This window comes from Filicampus tigris, chromosome 1 (assembly GCF_054856515.1).
Source record: "Filicampus tigris isolate MCC_2025a chromosome 1, RoL_Ftig_1.0, whole genome shotgun sequence".
Lineage (NCBI taxonomy): Eukaryota > Metazoa > Chordata > Actinopteri > Syngnathiformes > Syngnathidae > Filicampus > Filicampus tigris.
The window spans coordinates 16,621,519-16,638,821 of NC_141217.1; the positions used below are offsets into that span (position 1 = coordinate 16,621,519).

Here is a 17,303-nt window from a genome sequence, read left to right on the forward strand (position 1 = left end):
TGAGCTCGTCATAATGTTGGCTGATTGTTTTACTGCACAACGCATAATAGAGAAGCAAGACGTTACTGCAGCATAGTCCACAGAGTGTTCAAAAAATCAGACTGGAGCTCATTTATTCTGTGCACTTCAAAGACGACTCAGAAAAAGTACTGACTGTAAACTGATGTAAGCGTTGTACATAATTTCATTATGTGTCTGAAGAAGCTATTCATTGAAGTCAGAGTAAATTATGAGAAGAGCTGGTATGTCTCTTCTACAGTCTTTGCTGAAATTCAACTCAGGTATGAGCTGATATGATTAGTGGCATGCTTGTTGGCTTTGGCCAATTAATTTTCTCGATCTGCATTGTCATTATTATATACTGTATATTATCACGCTTGGACTAGAAACATCAACATTTAAACTGAATTTAAATTCAAACACATATACAGTAGAGCTACCGAGGCCATTTTTAGATGCTGGTCGACATCTAAATTGTTCAATAATGGAAAATGACATCATTTTTTCATTTCATATCAAAATAAATAAATGAGGACATTTTCCAGGCATCGGTTGAAGCATTAAAGGGCAGATAGCTAGAAACATTCCAATTAAGGGGGTGTGATCCACCCCCACTTTTTAAAGTGACTCATTTGCGTGAAGCATGTCAGAAACAACTGTGCGACTCGCAGTCAGAAGAAGCAAAACACCCATGGCCTCACATTCAGTATGTTAACCTTACAAGAATAGCTACTGTTTGTCGTGCCATATCTGCCCAGTGGTGAGCCTACTGTGCTCTTTTACAAATGTCAACAAAGAAAGTTCATTCAAGGCTATTTCTCATGGCTAAATTTGCTTTAAAGTGGAAGTCAACCCAAACATATTTTTTTCAAGAATATGTTCTATGCAGGCCCACTAGTTGAAACAAGGCATTCTGATAAATATTGCATTTGTGGAATAAGAGTTAATCCACCCATTTTTAGCCATCTCAGGGGACGGTCATTTTGTCACTTCTGTCGACTGAAAATGACATCACAACTGCTCAGGGCTCAGATAACGACCAATCACGGCTCAGCTTCAGAAAACAGTCATCCATGATTGTTCGTCACCTGAGCCCTGGGTAGTTGTGATGTCATTTTCAGTCGACAGAAGTGACAAAATGGCCGCTCCCAGAGATGGCTAAAAAAGGGTGGATTATTACATAAATGCAATATTTAATGTATATTGTTTTATCAAGAATCGGTTTGTTGTTTAGTTCACATGATATATTATATTGAGCAATATCTGAAGTTACACATACCAAATTTTTTATAGACTTTTTTTTTCTATTTGACATGCTTTTTAGTTTTACATGAGTCATATTTTTCTCAAGCGACAAATTTTGTTCATTTTGGGCACCTCTGGTTATAAACTACACACAACATTCAAACATTTGCCATTCATAAGGTGAATCTATTGGCATGGAAACCATCGTGGTATTCAAACACATGAGCAAGAGAGAGCTTTGCTGTCTAAATCTCTCCATCACTCTTGAGCAAATCATATTTAATCCTAGTTAACCCCAGTGTCTGCCACCTAGAATGTTGTCAGCTATAATAAGGAGAAGTCTTGCCTCTCTGACTGGCCCCTAGGCTGTTTATCCCTCCATGTTTACTCAGCTGTGCCTGACAAGGGGTCGGCGCACAGTGGAATTGCAGCACAAAGAGCTGTTGCTGTGACTGTGTCTGCCTGCCTGCCTGGCATTTTCTTCACAGCAGAGCTGGAGCATGAACTCTGGAAACACGCCTGTTTAGCACGAATGGACATGCAGGAGATTGGTGGGTGGGGATTGAAACATGCACGGCAAAAGACCAGCATGTTACGGCATCCAAAGGGAAATCTAAAGACGTTGGGGGCGGGTGGGGGGCGATGCGCCATGTGACGTATCGTTATTTTATTCTGCGCAGACCTCTGAAACTGCCATACACCTAAAACATCGAATCTGATTAATGCTTGGAAATGGACGCATTTATGCATCACATAAAGTGGCTGACTATGCTTGTGCTCACCCGGGGGACAAAATTAAGAGCCAACAATTCATGTCTGTATTCCAAGTCAGAAGATCCTTTCTTCCTTCTGTTGAACGAGAAATCTCAAGGCCTCATGTCCTTATCGTGAAGCAAAAATGTGTGATATATTCACCTTAAAGTGACAACACTATAACACTGTTTTAATAAGGTGGATAGTGGACACTTCTTGACCCCTTATCACCTACTGTGTTGTACTTTACTGGTGATATTGTTGGACTAGCCGGGAAACGTGTTTGTTAAGTGCTGCGTTTGTACTGGCATCAATGCGAACATTTTTCTGTTTAGTAGTTCTTAACCGTTGTCAACCACAGACCCGTATATACCTTTTGTCAATAAGTCTTAACTCGATATTATAGACGTTAAGCACAATAAAGCCTTCAAGGAGTTCTTTTTTTTTTTTTTTATTACAAGGATGTACAGCAGAATCAAAATGGCATTTCTCTCCCTCTTATAGCTTAAGTAGATATGGAATGCAGTGCAATTTATTAGCAGTTGTTGAATTCAGACAGACATTCAAAGTGTTGTCAGCAACTTCTCCAGCGTACAAGGACCTGTTTTGACTTAATTAACCCTAGCCATAAATTAATCAGCCGATTTATTTTAAAAATGTGATATGACTAATAACTTCAGGTTTTGTTTGGTCCCTTAACACTTAACACTTTACTACTACAACAGCACACTGTAGATATGAATTACTGGCAAAATACTCGACTGTTTGACAACACTTACAATAACAACAGCAAAAAAAGTTAAAAAAAAAAAAAAGCTGTCAGATTTAACTGAACAAAAACTATGTTCCCCAGTGTAATTTGCTGTGCACAACCTCTGAGGTACCTAACGTGATTTCGTTTCTTCCTGATACTGTTCTCATGGCATCATCCGCCCTTACTACACACATCATTCTAAATGATTGCATTTCTTACGGGCCAGATGCTTTATAGTGTTGAAAGCGAAGGCAGATGCTCCCCTAAACAACTCCCTATGGAGTAAAGGGGAGCCATCTCAACACAACCCCTGAATATATTAGACATCGACTCAGCGATTCTTCCGTACAACTTCAACCTTTTTAGACCTTTGTCGGAATTTCGCCCTCCTTTATACTTTTATATCCACCACACGGACAAGCGTTAGAGTAATGATCCAGTCACGTGCAAAATAACACTGCAGCAATGAGCAATTACTTTGCATGAATGCTTTGATGCTTATTCAGCAATTTAGTTTCAAAGCAATTTAGTCTCAAAATGTGTTTTATGAACGTGCGAGTCAGTGTTGGATGAGCAGCATCGATGAATGGACGGCTTGATCAAAACTGCAGTTTTTTATTATTTCTCACAAGAAAGGCAACAACTAAGTCAGTGTGCTATTTCGAATGTCTTACGAGACTCTTGAAAAAGAGAAATGTCGGATTTATTATGCGTTAATAAGCCACCCTGATATTTAGAGAGGAGTAGATCTCATCCATACACCCACCCAGTCCGCTCAAGTGCCCCTTACCCGGCGCTCCGATGCTATCGTCTCTGAAGGTGATAGGTAGTGAGAGGCTGGACAGAGCCTGGGAATAGGATGAGAGAGGCAGAGCGTCTCTACTGGCCTGTGAAATATTCATCAAATGAAGCAGAGGAGGGTGGGGAAGTGCGGCAGGAGATAGAGAGAAGTCCACAGGGGTACAAAAAAAAAATTCAGACTTTTCAGCACAGGCATGAGAACCACAGGCAAAAACCATGAGCAAGGAGGCGGTGGAACGTTTTTGTTTTAAATGGTATTATTATTACTGTGCGCAGCTTTTTAAAACCCTGAATTATATTAGTCAAAGCTGGAGGAGTGTTTTATTGCTGATGTTTTGTTGAGACAACTCTCATTGTTTTCAGTTAAAGGCCGTTAAGTCAGGAGCAAGTCTGCCTGCCTTGTCACAAAGTGTAAGATCTTTTTTTTTTTTTTTTTTACTTTGACCAAGGTTTCACCCTTCTTATATTACGATGCAAACTGCAATATTTCCATCCATGTCTGGCTACGTTGAGTTGAGCTTCTGAGTTCTGTCTCTCAAAAGTACAATAATTAGATATTTACAGTGCATTTTTGTCATTCAATTACTGTTATTTTAATAGCATGAATGTGACATATAGTTTGACATATCAGGTCAAACAATCTATTGCTGAACAATAACGATGTGTTATTTCAAAACAATTTTCCCATATACACTGAAAAAAATGGTGTGTTGAATTCACGCAATTTTTTGTCAAGCGGTTGCACAGAATTAAATCACTGGGTCCAGATACATTTTTTCAGTAGACCGCACATCTACGTAAAAAATGTATTCAAATTCAGATGATTCTTTTGTGATTTTTTTGGTGTAGGAAACAATGGTAGTAGAATTCATCTGTTCCAGGATATTTTTTTACACCAGGATAGGAAGTTAAATTCTAACATTCCTATCTGTCATACAAGTTATAGAGAAGTTAACTCCTGAACAGTAAAGCACACTTGTGAGTCGGGTCAGATCCTCACTGTGCTCTTGTCTTGCAAAATATGCAAAAGTCTCATCATCATGCAAAATACAATACAAGACAACTGTATTTATACAGCGCGTTTCACAACAGCTGCATCTGTAACAAAGCACTTTACATATAACATAAATAATAACATAAAAATAATACAACAACAAAGACAGTAAAAGCAGTCAATTAAAACACAAATAAATGATACTAACACATATACAGTAGACATTAGAAAACGGCAGAACAGTGTCAGTCTCATGTTGGGTCAAAAGCCAAAGAATAAAAATGTGTCTTCAAAAGTGTTTTTAAAGTGGACAGACAGGGGGCTTTTCTAGCATTTAAATGAAAGGTCATTCCAGAGGGAAGGACAATTTGACCCCAATGAATTTCAGTTAAACTCTGTATATCAAATTCTTTTTGTATGTCCAACAATTTATTTATTTACTTTTCCATACATATAGTACGACCAGAGTGCAAAATGTCCACTTGTGTAAGCTACAAATTGTCACCAGTTATGATTGCCACCAACCCTTCCAGACTCACACTGTGTTATGCCGAATAATGCGTGAACAAAGACTGTGTGGCAATGACAACTTGACTATATAACGTGCATCAATATCACAACACTTGTGTCCCTTTATGACACTGACGTCACTTGTAGCAGTACATCATACGTCTGTATGCGATTTCCCCTAACAACAGCCTGCTCACGAAATAAAGCCTGGGCTTCAGTCTATACACCTTTTGGGTCTTAGTTTGATCTCTATATAAGGTCTTGTGGTGACTATTGATTTGTGGAATAGCACATGACCAAACTAAACAAAATATACTGTATGTTTGAGTACACCATGTCTCAAGTCCATGAAGGTGCATTTAGTGTTTGTAATGTACGCAGAGGACATCTCCCCGCAGACACTTTTTTTTCTTTTTTTTTACTTCAACCTATTGGGTCTGGGAAGGACATGTTGAAAGCGTCATTAAGTCGTTTGCATTTTCAGTCTCACTGAGCCTATGGTTTTATTTCCTTTACCTATGATTTATTTTCTCTATGGAGTGTCTCTCTGTTCCATCCAAGAATGATTATCACCATGGCGAGTCAGCAGTGTAATCAGACATGTTAGAGGATTGGGATGCTCGAGATTTCTGTGTTGTTTTATTTGTTTGTGGGTGTCATTTACGCATTCCAATGGCTGAAACTACAGCCAGGACAGCGTTTATCCAGCTGATGTCATGTACAAGTGATGTCCAATAGGGCTGAAGCCCGCTACGCCGTGAAGAGAATTCCCCATCCTATTAGCTGTTGAAGTAGCATAATACAGGTAAAATTGTCTCCACTTTACCAAGATGTCTTAAATCTTCCAAGAATTTGGAAGTGTTTCCATAAACACAAGAGCGCTAATGGATTGAAATTACCCTTGCTAAGACCTCTTTTAACAGCTGTAGAGACTAGAGAGTCCTTGTTAACTGGATGGGAAAGTGCAAATCTAATGTGCATCTAAAGTCAGACATGAATATTTATATGCATTATGTTTAATGACAACAGTGCTCTGCTGGGTGCTTTTAAAGGCACTCATCCAGCAAAACTGGTTGTGAGGGACGGTTTTATTTATCGTAGCCCTCTGATGGGGTTGTCTGGAAGTTAAGAACTGAATATTGTGGGAAAAGCAACCCAAAAGTACCTGAAGTACGACAAATTAGAAGTAAAGTGAAGTTCGGCTTGCTGGTGAATACAATGATCTATTTTTGATGTCAATCTTTAACACTTCCATCCTACAGTATGCATGATGTGTAATGCACATGTGCTTTGTGATTTATTCATTCATCCTAACAACCACTTGCAGTATGCAAGATGTGCAGGTTGCGTAATTTGTAGCACATGTTGGATGCTTTTTCACACATACCACCTCTGTCACACTAGCAACCATTTCACAAGACAACGGCGTATCCTCCCCGTAATCAATCGCGATGCTGCTGAACATCGTGCACCTGTCACGCCCATTCAATTTACGTTAATGCACGATTGACTTATTTATGAGGACCAGTAGGTGCAGGAACTCCATGTAGTGTGCAGCGTAGCCTACAGTAGCCGTGTTTTCATTGTTTCACATGGGCTGAAGCTGTTCTGACAGTAGATTACTTCTAATCAGGGCACACACGGGCTGCTGCGTGCAAAGTATGACGCTACAAACAGCAGATTGTTTAGAGGCAGTTCACCAAAAACAAACGTCTCTTCACAATGGGTCGTAACAACTTGTCGTCCCTGAACAGCGACATGTCGCAAGTGTAGACCAAACGGACTATGTTTTTTGTTGTTGTTTCGGACCTGACTCGGAAGCAGTCTTTTTCTTTCAGTCATGTCAGCCAACAGCAGGGTTATGAAATTTGGTTTTACGTACCATTGAGAGCTGGCGCTAGCCACGGCATCTTAAAAAAACAAAAACGTGAAGAAACCTGCAGATTCTGTAAAAAGACCATGTCTGACACATACGGCACCACCTTCGAACTTTGTTCGACACTTGCAGAGGCACCACAAAAACAGGCAATTGTTTTTTGTTGTTGTTTATCTTCACACATGATTACTCAAACAAGGGTTCCGTGCAATTTAAGAACAGTGTTGAACAAAATAAAATTTGTCTAATTTTGTGGTCGTGAAAATTGTATTTTTCTGCCTTAAAGATAAAATCAACCCAAGCATATTTTTTTAAGAATATGTTCTATGCAAGCCCACTAGTTGAAACAAGGCATTCTGATAACTATTGCGTTTGTGGAATAAGAATTAATCCACTCGTTTTTGCTCATCTCCGGAGGCGGCCATTTTGTCACTTCAGTTGACTGAAAAGTACTGCTCAGGGCTAAGGTAACAACCAAAATTTGTTTAGGTTGATTTTTCTTTAAGGTTTACTTTTGAGCTCATCTGAACTTGGATTTGGACTCAGATCTTGTGGAGTCGGACTTGACTTGGATTCTGACTTGTGACTCGGTCTTGATTGGACTCGGTAAAGAGGGACTTGACTACAGCCCTGTCTCTGCGCATCCCAATTTTCAACAAATACTCACACTTTTAAGCATTATTTTATTATCTGACTTAGAAACCAATTCATTTTGAAAGATACCTGATGCATACCTGATCAACGATTGTTGTTCATAATGTAAAGCAGGATCAGACAGTTTCGCAAATATGTGTGCCATTGTAAAACGATCAAAGGAGATTGAATGGATGGTTTACAGGCTGCGATTAAAAACTGTCAAAACCACAAGCAACAGTATTGCTGTATTGTGAGTGTTTCACGCCTCAAATGGATTTAATAGTAAAAGCACATTGAAGAATAATAATGTTGAAAATGTTTATTCTTATCATGGCAGGATCCGTACTTTACTCAAGAATTACTTGTTCGTTTAGTTTTCTAAGATGCAATCAGGTTCAGAACCACAGCTAGTCTCCATGCATGCAGCTTTCTATCCCATTCACCCGGACTCTCTCTCACTTTGCTGCCATATTCACGCCTTGGATGATTTATGTCTGTAGACTCTTGCAAAGGCTCGAATGTCAGATGAACCTCTTTCCATAAAAAAAGGGTCAACAGATACACTGTTGTCAATGGGCATACACCTACAGTATACAATTAGTCCTATTTTACACACCTCTGTTATCTCAAACTGCTTGTAACGTTTGTAAATGATGCAGCTTTTCTTAAACATTTAGGCGCCAATCTGCCTGGCAGGTAAGATTGGTGACCATGGTAACATGAGGTTCATTACGTTGCAGTGCGTGCAAAGAAAAGGGATGTTAAATCATCAGCCGGCAGGTCTTCACAACGTCACTGAGGCGAGTTTCCCAAACGCAAGAGTAAAAATGTCGAGCTTTTATTTTTCTCCTCTTTCCTTGTCTCCGTCGTTTTCCACTCGGAAAGGCTCTTCTGCACATTGAGCCACAAATGCAGACAAACACTGACCTCTAGTGGAACTATTAAGAAGGATTTCATCGCTCACCCTAACCAACTGATGGTTTTACAGGTAAAAAAAACAAAAAACAAATGTCCCTGGTCTATCTTTCAGGTCTTCACTCGCTATGGCAAATGTTACACCTTTAATGCCGGGGGTAATGATCGCCCTCCCCTCATAACCACCAAGGGGGGGGTGGGTAATGGACTAGAGCTCATGTTGGACATCCAGCAGGACGAGTACCTGCCTGTCTGGGGAGAAACAGGTGAGTTATTCACGTATTGAAAGGATCACGAACTGGCATTGTGGCTGGGTTGCATCGACAACACATTCTTCGTCACTTGTCAGATGAGACATCATTTGAAGCCGGAGTCAAAGTGCAGATCCACAGTCAAGGTGAACCTTCTTTCATCGATCAACTCGGTTTCGGAGTGGCTCCTGGATTCCAAACTTTTGTCTCTTGTCAGGAACAGAGGGTAACAAACAATTTTGTCTTTCATCTCTGTACTTTTGTATTCTTCATTTGCAATGGCTTCCACCGCACCCTCGTTCAGTTGTTGTTTGTTTTGGGGTGTTACTTGCTTCAGTCCTCTCTTTAATTAACTGGTCAAATTCAAGGTTTAAGTCGTGAGACACACTTGACCAGTCTAAAACCTTCCACTGGAAATGACATCACAACTGCTCACAACGACCAATCACGGCTGACCTGTTCTCTGAATCTGAGCCGTGATTGGTCGTTGTAAGCAGTTGTGATGTCATTTCCGGTCGACAGAAGACAAAATGGCCGTCCCCGGAGATGGCTAAAAACGAGTGCATTTTGCTGCTTAACTCATATCCCACAAACGCAGAATTAATTAGAATACCGTGTTTCAACTAGTGGCCCTGCTGGGAACATATTCTTGAAAAAAATATGTTTGGGTTGACTTCCGCTTTAAGTAGCAAAATGCACCCACTTTTAGCCGTCTGAAGGGGCGGCCATTTTTGTCACTTCTGTCATGCTCAGATAACGGCTCACCTGTTTTCTGAAGATGAGCCATGATTGGTCGTTATCTGAGCGCTGAGATACTTTGATGTCATCTTCAGTCGACAGAAGTGACAAAATGACTGCCCCCTGAGCTAGCTAAAAAACGGGTGGATTTCTCATATTCCACAAACACAATATTAATCAGAATGCCATGTTTAGACAAGTGGGCTTGCATAGAACATATTCTTGAGAAAAATATGTTTGGGTTGACTTCCCTTTTAACCTAAATGTTATCTACCAACAGAAAAAAAAAATAAAGGACTAGGCCTCACTTTTCCAATACTTATGGAGGGGAGTTTATAAAAATAATATAAAAAAATGAAAATGTCGTCTGGTGTCTTTGTTGTAATTGTTTTTAAAAATGCTTTGCATGCAAAAATAAAATGTTATGCATTGTTGCAGCTGATATATCTTCCACCACCATGGGGTGACTGCAAGGTGACACCCATGGACTCAGACTTCTTTGATACTTACAGCATCACAGCCTGTCGTATTGACTGTGAAACACGCTACCTAGTGGACAACTGCAACTGCCGCATGGTGCACATGCCAGGTAGGAAATCTGCCATCAATTATCTATACGCTCAAATTAAAATATATGCGAACGTTTTGCAATTACCAGCATAAATTGGTCATAAAAAATAAATCAAATTTGATCATGGCGTAAGTCACAACAGCAGACAGTCTACTTTAATACCACACAAACATTTTTTTTTAAATTGAACACACCGTGTAAAGGCTTACAATTCAAGGTGGGAAAATTATGTGAACCCGATATTAATGACTTTTCCCAGTCAATATGATAAGATTGGAGGTGTTGGTTACAAAAAATAAATAACCTAACCTCAAGAAGCATTGCCCAAAAACGTGTATGATGTCCCACAGCGTTGCTAGCAGACGATTGTCAAGTCAAGTCAAATTTATTTGTGTAGCCCTTAATCAATAAATAGTCTCATCCATTAAAATACACATATGGACAATTTCGAGTGCTCAATGAGCCTATTGTACATTTATTTGGATGACAGAACCCACATTTCACCCAGTAGGCCTGTCAACAACAAGGAAATCCACAAAAATCTTCACAATATATCCTTGCGCACCTATTGCATGTTGTCAACCAATATAAATGACTTTTTTTTCTCAAGTGTTTTTATTTGAAGCAACAAACAACTCACATAAAAGCCATTCAAAATATGCCTCGTTTTTTGTTTTTACAACGAATAATAATAAAAACAATAATAGGAGAATAACTAAATAAAAATAATACAAAATGGACACAATATAATATCGTAATATCACAATGATAATGAACAGAGTAATAGCAGTGACCCGCATGTTAGACTGTAAGCACAAAGAGTGGGAAAATTTAAAGAAAGAAAAAAAAAGAATAATAATAATAATAATAATAATAATAATAATAATAATAATAATAATAATAATAAATAGAAATAATAAATGAATAAACTAAATAAAAATAAGATAACATTTGAACGATAGTAATAAAAATAAAAATAATGAAAGTAATCAATGAAGCATACTAATTAAAATCATAGCATTTGAAACTACAAACAATAATCACAACCCTTAAGTAACACAATTGTCCATGGCTTGCAAGAAAAAACCAACAACAACAATAACTAACCCCCAAATTCCAAACCCAAGCTCCAAAAACCTACATCCAGACCTACGACCACTAAATCAAGCATTCCCGAGATAGGAGATCAATGGATGCCAGATTCGTCCAGATTACCCTTAATTGCATACCTATTTTTTTCAAGATGAAGCGTGTTTGTTAGCTCTGTGAGCCACATTCGAAAGACAGGAACATCTTTACCCTTCCACTGCTATAAAATGAGTTTCTTTGCTATGATCAGCGCATATGATAACAAGCATTTTTGCACATACCTTAAGACCTTTTGTTTCATTTGAAATTCCCAAAATAATCAGCATTGGACACGGACGGGTCAATCCGGACATCTGATAAAAATGAAAAAATGTCAATCCAAAAAGTCTGAAGTTTCGTACAAAGCACAAAACTATGCAGTAAATTTCCACATTGTGTCATACATTTTCGCAAAGGGGAGAGCAATCAGGATGGATTTTGTGAAATTCCTCCCCTGAGTAGTGTAGCCAATGTACAATTTTAAATTGGATCAAACAATGACGGGCGTTTATAGAAAGTATGCTCATATTGTGTAACGCCTCCTGCCAAATATCCTCAAATAGGGGTATCCCAAATTCTACTTCCCACTCACCCTTTATTGTCGCAATTGAGGGAATGGAGACCTCTTGCAATGAGCCATAAAAGTAGTGAAATCCTGTGTTCAGAGACAAGGTACTCGCACAGACTGCCGTCCAAGATGTCGGGTTTGGCTTTCTCAAATTGCGGTATGTGAGAGCGCACATAATTTCGTATTTGTAGATATCTGAAAAAATGATTAGATGGCAGTCCAAATTTCTCCTGCAATTGATGGAAAGACATAAAGCTCTCCTAATTCCTACTTCTCTCCCTAAATTGAAAGCGCCATCGGTACAGGATGGAGCGAAAGACGGATCAGATGAAATAGGCATACAAAATGACAACGTCCCGAGCTTAAAGTATTTCACTATTTGTTTCCAAATCCGTATTGTGCCGTGAATCACAGGGCTATCATTATAACATGAGGGGTGGGAGAGAGCAACACCGCCGCTATAGAATAGGGGAGACATTGCTCCCGCTCCATCTGTAGACCCACAGGAAGCAATGCCGTCTCATCCATCAGGAGAGCTATTGTACTTAAATTTGTGGCCCAATAATAGCACATGAAGTTCGGGATTGCCAATCCTCCAATAGATCTGCGCTTACAAAGGTGTTCTTTTTTTTATTCTATGCGACTTGTAATTCCATATAAACGGCATAATAATGGCATCCATTTTTTTTTTTTAAAAGTGACTTGCAATATAAATGACATTTATTGCGAGCTCTTCCAAGACCAAAAAAGGACTTCACATGTTTTGGTTTATGTGTTTTGGTCGCAGGCGATGCACCCTACTGCACCCCGGAGCTGTACAAGGAATGTGCTGATCCCGCTCTTGGTAAGAAAGAGGCTTTGTTCAACTCTGCTCTGGACCCAAATGTTACTGTCATTTATATCATGACATGACCTTTTTGACTCGAGGAGTTTCATATGATAAGTCTATGATATATGTATGTATTTTTTTTTGCCCAGCAGATTTCTTGGTGCAGAGAGATAATGATTTCTGTGTGTGTGAAACACCATGCAACATGACCAGATACAGTAAAGAACTGTCCTTTGTAAAAATCCCCAGCAAGGCGTCTGCAAAATATCTTGCAAAGAAATACAACAAATCTGAGCAGTACATTAAGTAAGTACCAACACTAAACAATTAGTTTGTCTCATTTGAAAACGGTGTGATTGTGGTCATACAGATTAAAGGGGGCATCCCAGGATAATTGACTTTTGAAATGTTTGTATTCAAATAAGACACGGATCTCCGGAGTGCCTGCCCGCCCGTCACGTGTGAAATTAAATAACCAAGTCAAATCTTTTGTTAGCTGCCCATTTCTGAAAATGTGTCTGTAAGCCACTCAGACTGCTTCAGAATAAATAGCCGCTTGCTTCGTTGCAACACCTAACCATGCAACCAGTCGTCATGGTAACAAAAGGCGTTATCGGCATCGGCCAAAATGTAGAAAGCTAATTTGAATGAGACGAGACCGCCCCCTCAAAACACACTTGTTTCAGAGTGACTAGAAAAATTAGGTGAAGCGTGCGCTAGAATTCATGATCCTCGGGTATTATGGGGAAGTGTGTCACAGCCACGTTATTACGAAACATCAGAATTGCTTTTTCAGTTTTGAAAAATCACAATGTTTGCTTTAAATGATAAATATGAACTCTGAAATCTGCAGGGAGAACCTCCTGGTTTTGGACATCTTTTTTGAGGCTCTCAACTATGAAACTATTGAACAGAAAAAAGCTTATGAAGTGGCTGGACTATTAGGTACAGTATTATGTGAATTACCTATAACTGGATATAGTCAACTTGTTTTTTTTTTTATGTTGTGGTGATCAATTTAACTTAATTATCATGCATGCCTCGATTTGAATATTCCAGGTGATATTGGTGGTCAAATGGGACTTTTCATTGGCGCAAGCATACTCACCATTCTGGAGATATTTGACTACCTTTATGAGGTGAGTCATCGTTGAAGAAGTACAGTGGATATAAAAAGTTTACACACCCCCTGTTCAAACGCCAGGTCCACCATAGAATATTTTAAAACTGTTTCAACCATTATTGTGACCTGTAACTTGTACAACTCAAAAAACTAAATATTTTTGAAAGGAGGAAGTAAAAATAAATAACTGCGCAAGTGTGCACACCTTATAACGGGGGCTGTGGCTGTTGAGAATTAATCAATCACATTCAAACTTGTGTTAAATGGGGGTCAGCACACAACTGCCATCATTTAAGGTGCCTGTGAGTAACCTCAAATAAAGTTCAGCAGTTTTAGCATGTTTTAACTGACATTTTTGTAGTCACAACTTGGCGCAGAAGCCATGATCCACAGAAAACTTCAATAGCATTCGAGGGATCTCACTGTTTTGTTCAAAGTATCAATCAGGAGTAGGCATGGGGCCATGTTAGATTCTGACAGTATTATAACTGTAAGCAAAAATATCGTATTAAAATTACAGCTCTAAAATATAATTTTTTTTAAATGTATTTGGGTCAATGAAAACATTTTTTTTTCCCATTGAACACAATCTATTTTATTTTTAAACATAAGTGACAAAATGGCCGCCTCCTGAGATGGCTAAAAACGGGTGGATTAACTAATATTCCACAAACGCATTTCAACTAGTGGGCCTGCTTAGAACATACTCTTGAAAAAAATATGTTTGGGTTGACTCTCCCTTTAAGTCACAAAAACCCAGCATTCCAAAAGGGGTGTGTAGACTTTTTATATCCACGTGAGTTATGTTAATCCTGGTTTCTTTGACCGTTTTTTTTTTTTAATCTTCTCAGGTGATAAAGTACAAGCTGTGTGGCTGCTCTGATAAAAAGCACAAACACAAGAACAATGATCAGGGTACTGTGCTGAGCCTTGATGATGTCAAGTGTCACGTCAGTAACTTCCATTAGGTGACCAGAGCCTCAGAGGGCCTCCACGGACTTTGTTCAGTGCTGTAAGCCTACAGGCAAAATATCTCAACTGTGCCTGAACTTTGGGGCAGAAGCAAAGAAATCGACACTTTCGGTTCCGATGTCTTTGGTATATCAGCATTAAAGGATTTGGGTTTGTTGTTCATGTAAAATAATGAATATCACTGATTTTTAAGTCATTTAAACTTGATGACTTGCATGTACCCTTTATTTTATATATAACTTCCCATTTTGATTCTCATGTCATCCAAGTCCATATTTGGAAACATCTTGACATGACTTGAAACATCTTACAGTATTCTACCTCATTGTGCAGGATGACTGCATGTGCAAGTGACTGAGCTAAAAAAAAAAAAAAAAAAAGGCAACATTTGAAGTCCTGTATTGAAAATGGTAAAATGGGGCAGAAGAAAATCCAACATTGCCACCAATGACATTTGCAGAGCAGCAGTTGTAGACATTCATCGGAATAAGCTCTAACGCTATTACTGAAAACTGATTTACATCCAATGGCAGTTAAAAAATATCTGTGGTAAAAACACAAACAGAAAAAACACTAGTCACACAACATCTGGTCTTGAATTTCCCCTCCCGAACAATCGCTGTTTAGAATAACTGACCACTTTGACCGCAGATGTTGGTAGTCTATCTTTTGAGAACCGACGTGTTTACATGACAGCAACTTGCTGAATGTCTGACCATCTAGGGCTCGAGTCGCGTGTAGTAATGTGCAGCAGTTTCAAATATGAAAAGTTAACCTGCAGATGAGGTTGTATACTGATAGCATCTATGGATGTCTATGGTTGCGCAACGCCAGTGCCAAAGGCTGACGCTGATATCGGAAGAGTACACGTAATGTTTCCAGCAGTGCCTGTTTGAAAGTTTGTCTCTTGCAATGCATTCTTTATTTATACTGTATATTTTCAGTCATTCCCATTGAGCTCCAACCGTATACCATATCAAAACAACAACAGAAAAATACAAAATATAAATACTGACATTAATTATTATGGAGAATGACAGCATTGTATTATCATAGTCTAAATTGTATATGACTGTACTAGGTTTGCTATGCGTCTGTTTTCTGTATGATGGCATCAGTAAACAATATGTATATTAAGATTTACTTTTTAGTTTTGTGGCTATGGTCAGAGCTTCTTACATGGTAGCAAATAATTACAGACCTAGTTTTGCAGCGTGTACTGCATGAAATCTTTCACATTGTCGCTGTCCAGAGTAAAGCATTTATCTCCAAATGATGGCTTTTTTTTAAAAAAAAATCTGACGCACACTTTGTTTACTTTTCGGACTACAAATATTGTACATAACTCACACAACTTGGAGATACATGCTTGAATTGAACAGGGTGATGATTTTTTTTTTTTTTAGGGCTTTCCATTTGTTCTTCTGATGACATTCAGGTGATACATATAAATTATGGAATTGAAGAAATTGTTTCATTAAAGTTCAAGTTCTAACATTACCTTTTATGCAATCCTGTCTTCGGGTTCTGTATTTGCTATATACAAACTTTGGTTGCACTTCCTGCTTGACTTGAACCCTTCCTACACTGACTTTTAGTCCATTCAGAAAAAAGTCAGAGAGAGGTTCCAGAAAGGGTGTTTGTTTTTCTGACGTTAAAGGAAAGGAAGACCCTTTGTGGAAAATTATTTACACTAACTTAGAGCTCCGGGCAGCTGCTGTACTTCAAATAGCGCCACCATGTGAATGAGTAGTCTGCCATACAAATTGATACTCATATGCATATAAAAATGAATGCAAATCATTTTTATTACTCGCAAATGTAGCTTTTGTTTTGAGTTTAAGTGAGACTCAAATGTCATTCTTCCAAACAAAGCTCCGGATTTATTTTTAAAACCCATAGAACACCAGACTGCTGAATCGGTACTTAACAGTTCCTCCACGAGTCCCGGGTCTCTTGTTCAGGTCTTACACAACAAGGTTCTCTTTTATCCGAGTCCTGCAACACTCAAGTTTGGATGGTACATGTTGTGACTTTTAATGTGCTGTTTATATTTAAGTTTAAGTGAGAGTAAACAGAAATAAAACTAATGCACACAACTGTGAAGCACTTTATCTGATATGTAAATAAATATATTTAGGACTATAATTCTGTAATAAATACAGCACTTTAACATACTGAGCGAAGTAGTTTCATGTATGTGCAATTTAAAATGGTGTCTCTTGAAAATAGTAGTCCATGCATTACTGAAATGGTGTCAACATAGTAAACGGCATGTCTTGAAGTCAGAAAATGAAACATCTCAATTGCATGCGCACAACTTAAAATAATGCACATTTTCGCATTTGATTTCAAGTGCAGAGATTTGCGAAATAAAGTAAATCCCAGAAGATAATGAAGAGAATGGCATCACAATGAGTGAATTAAATCGGAGGGGAAAATCCATCTTATCTTAAGACCTGAAGTCAATGTTTAACCATCCACTGCTGTCTTAATGACCCTGAAAAGCGGTTTGCTTGTGTAGTGATCAACCTTTGTGAAAATAGTTGTTGCGAAGAAAGTCAAAGGGATATAATGTGTTTCCTCCAATGGTTTAGTACGCATGTAAAATTCCAGATTTCTAAAATAAACAACTGAGA

General features: G+C 38.6%; 1 protein-coding gene across 2 annotated transcripts in view; it reads left to right on the top strand.

Moving 5' to 3' along the window:
* Positions 1-16,164, top strand: part of LOC147153012 (acid-sensing ion channel 1-like) — a 43,092-nt gene extending 26,928 nt beyond the window's left edge. Inside the window, exons 3-10 of one of the 2 annotated variants that reach the window (XM_086016714.1) lie at positions 8,600-8,750; positions 8,834-8,961; positions 9,912-10,062; positions 12,528-12,584; positions 12,719-12,875; positions 13,423-13,514; positions 13,629-13,708; positions 14,544-16,164. In XM_086016714.1, coding sequence (XP_085872840.1) covers positions 8,600-8,750; positions 8,834-8,961; positions 9,912-10,062; positions 12,528-12,584; positions 12,719-12,875; positions 13,423-13,514; positions 13,629-13,708; positions 14,544-14,660 — 933 coding nt within the window. In that variant the 3' untranslated portion in view covers positions 14,661-16,164. The remainder of the gene's footprint in view (positions 1-8,599; positions 8,751-8,833; positions 8,962-9,911; positions 10,063-12,527; positions 12,585-12,718; positions 12,876-13,422; positions 13,515-13,628; positions 13,709-14,543) is intronic. The other variant, XM_086016630.1, reaches the window with a different exon arrangement.
* The last annotated feature ends 1,139 nt before the right edge of the window (positions 16,165-17,303 follow it).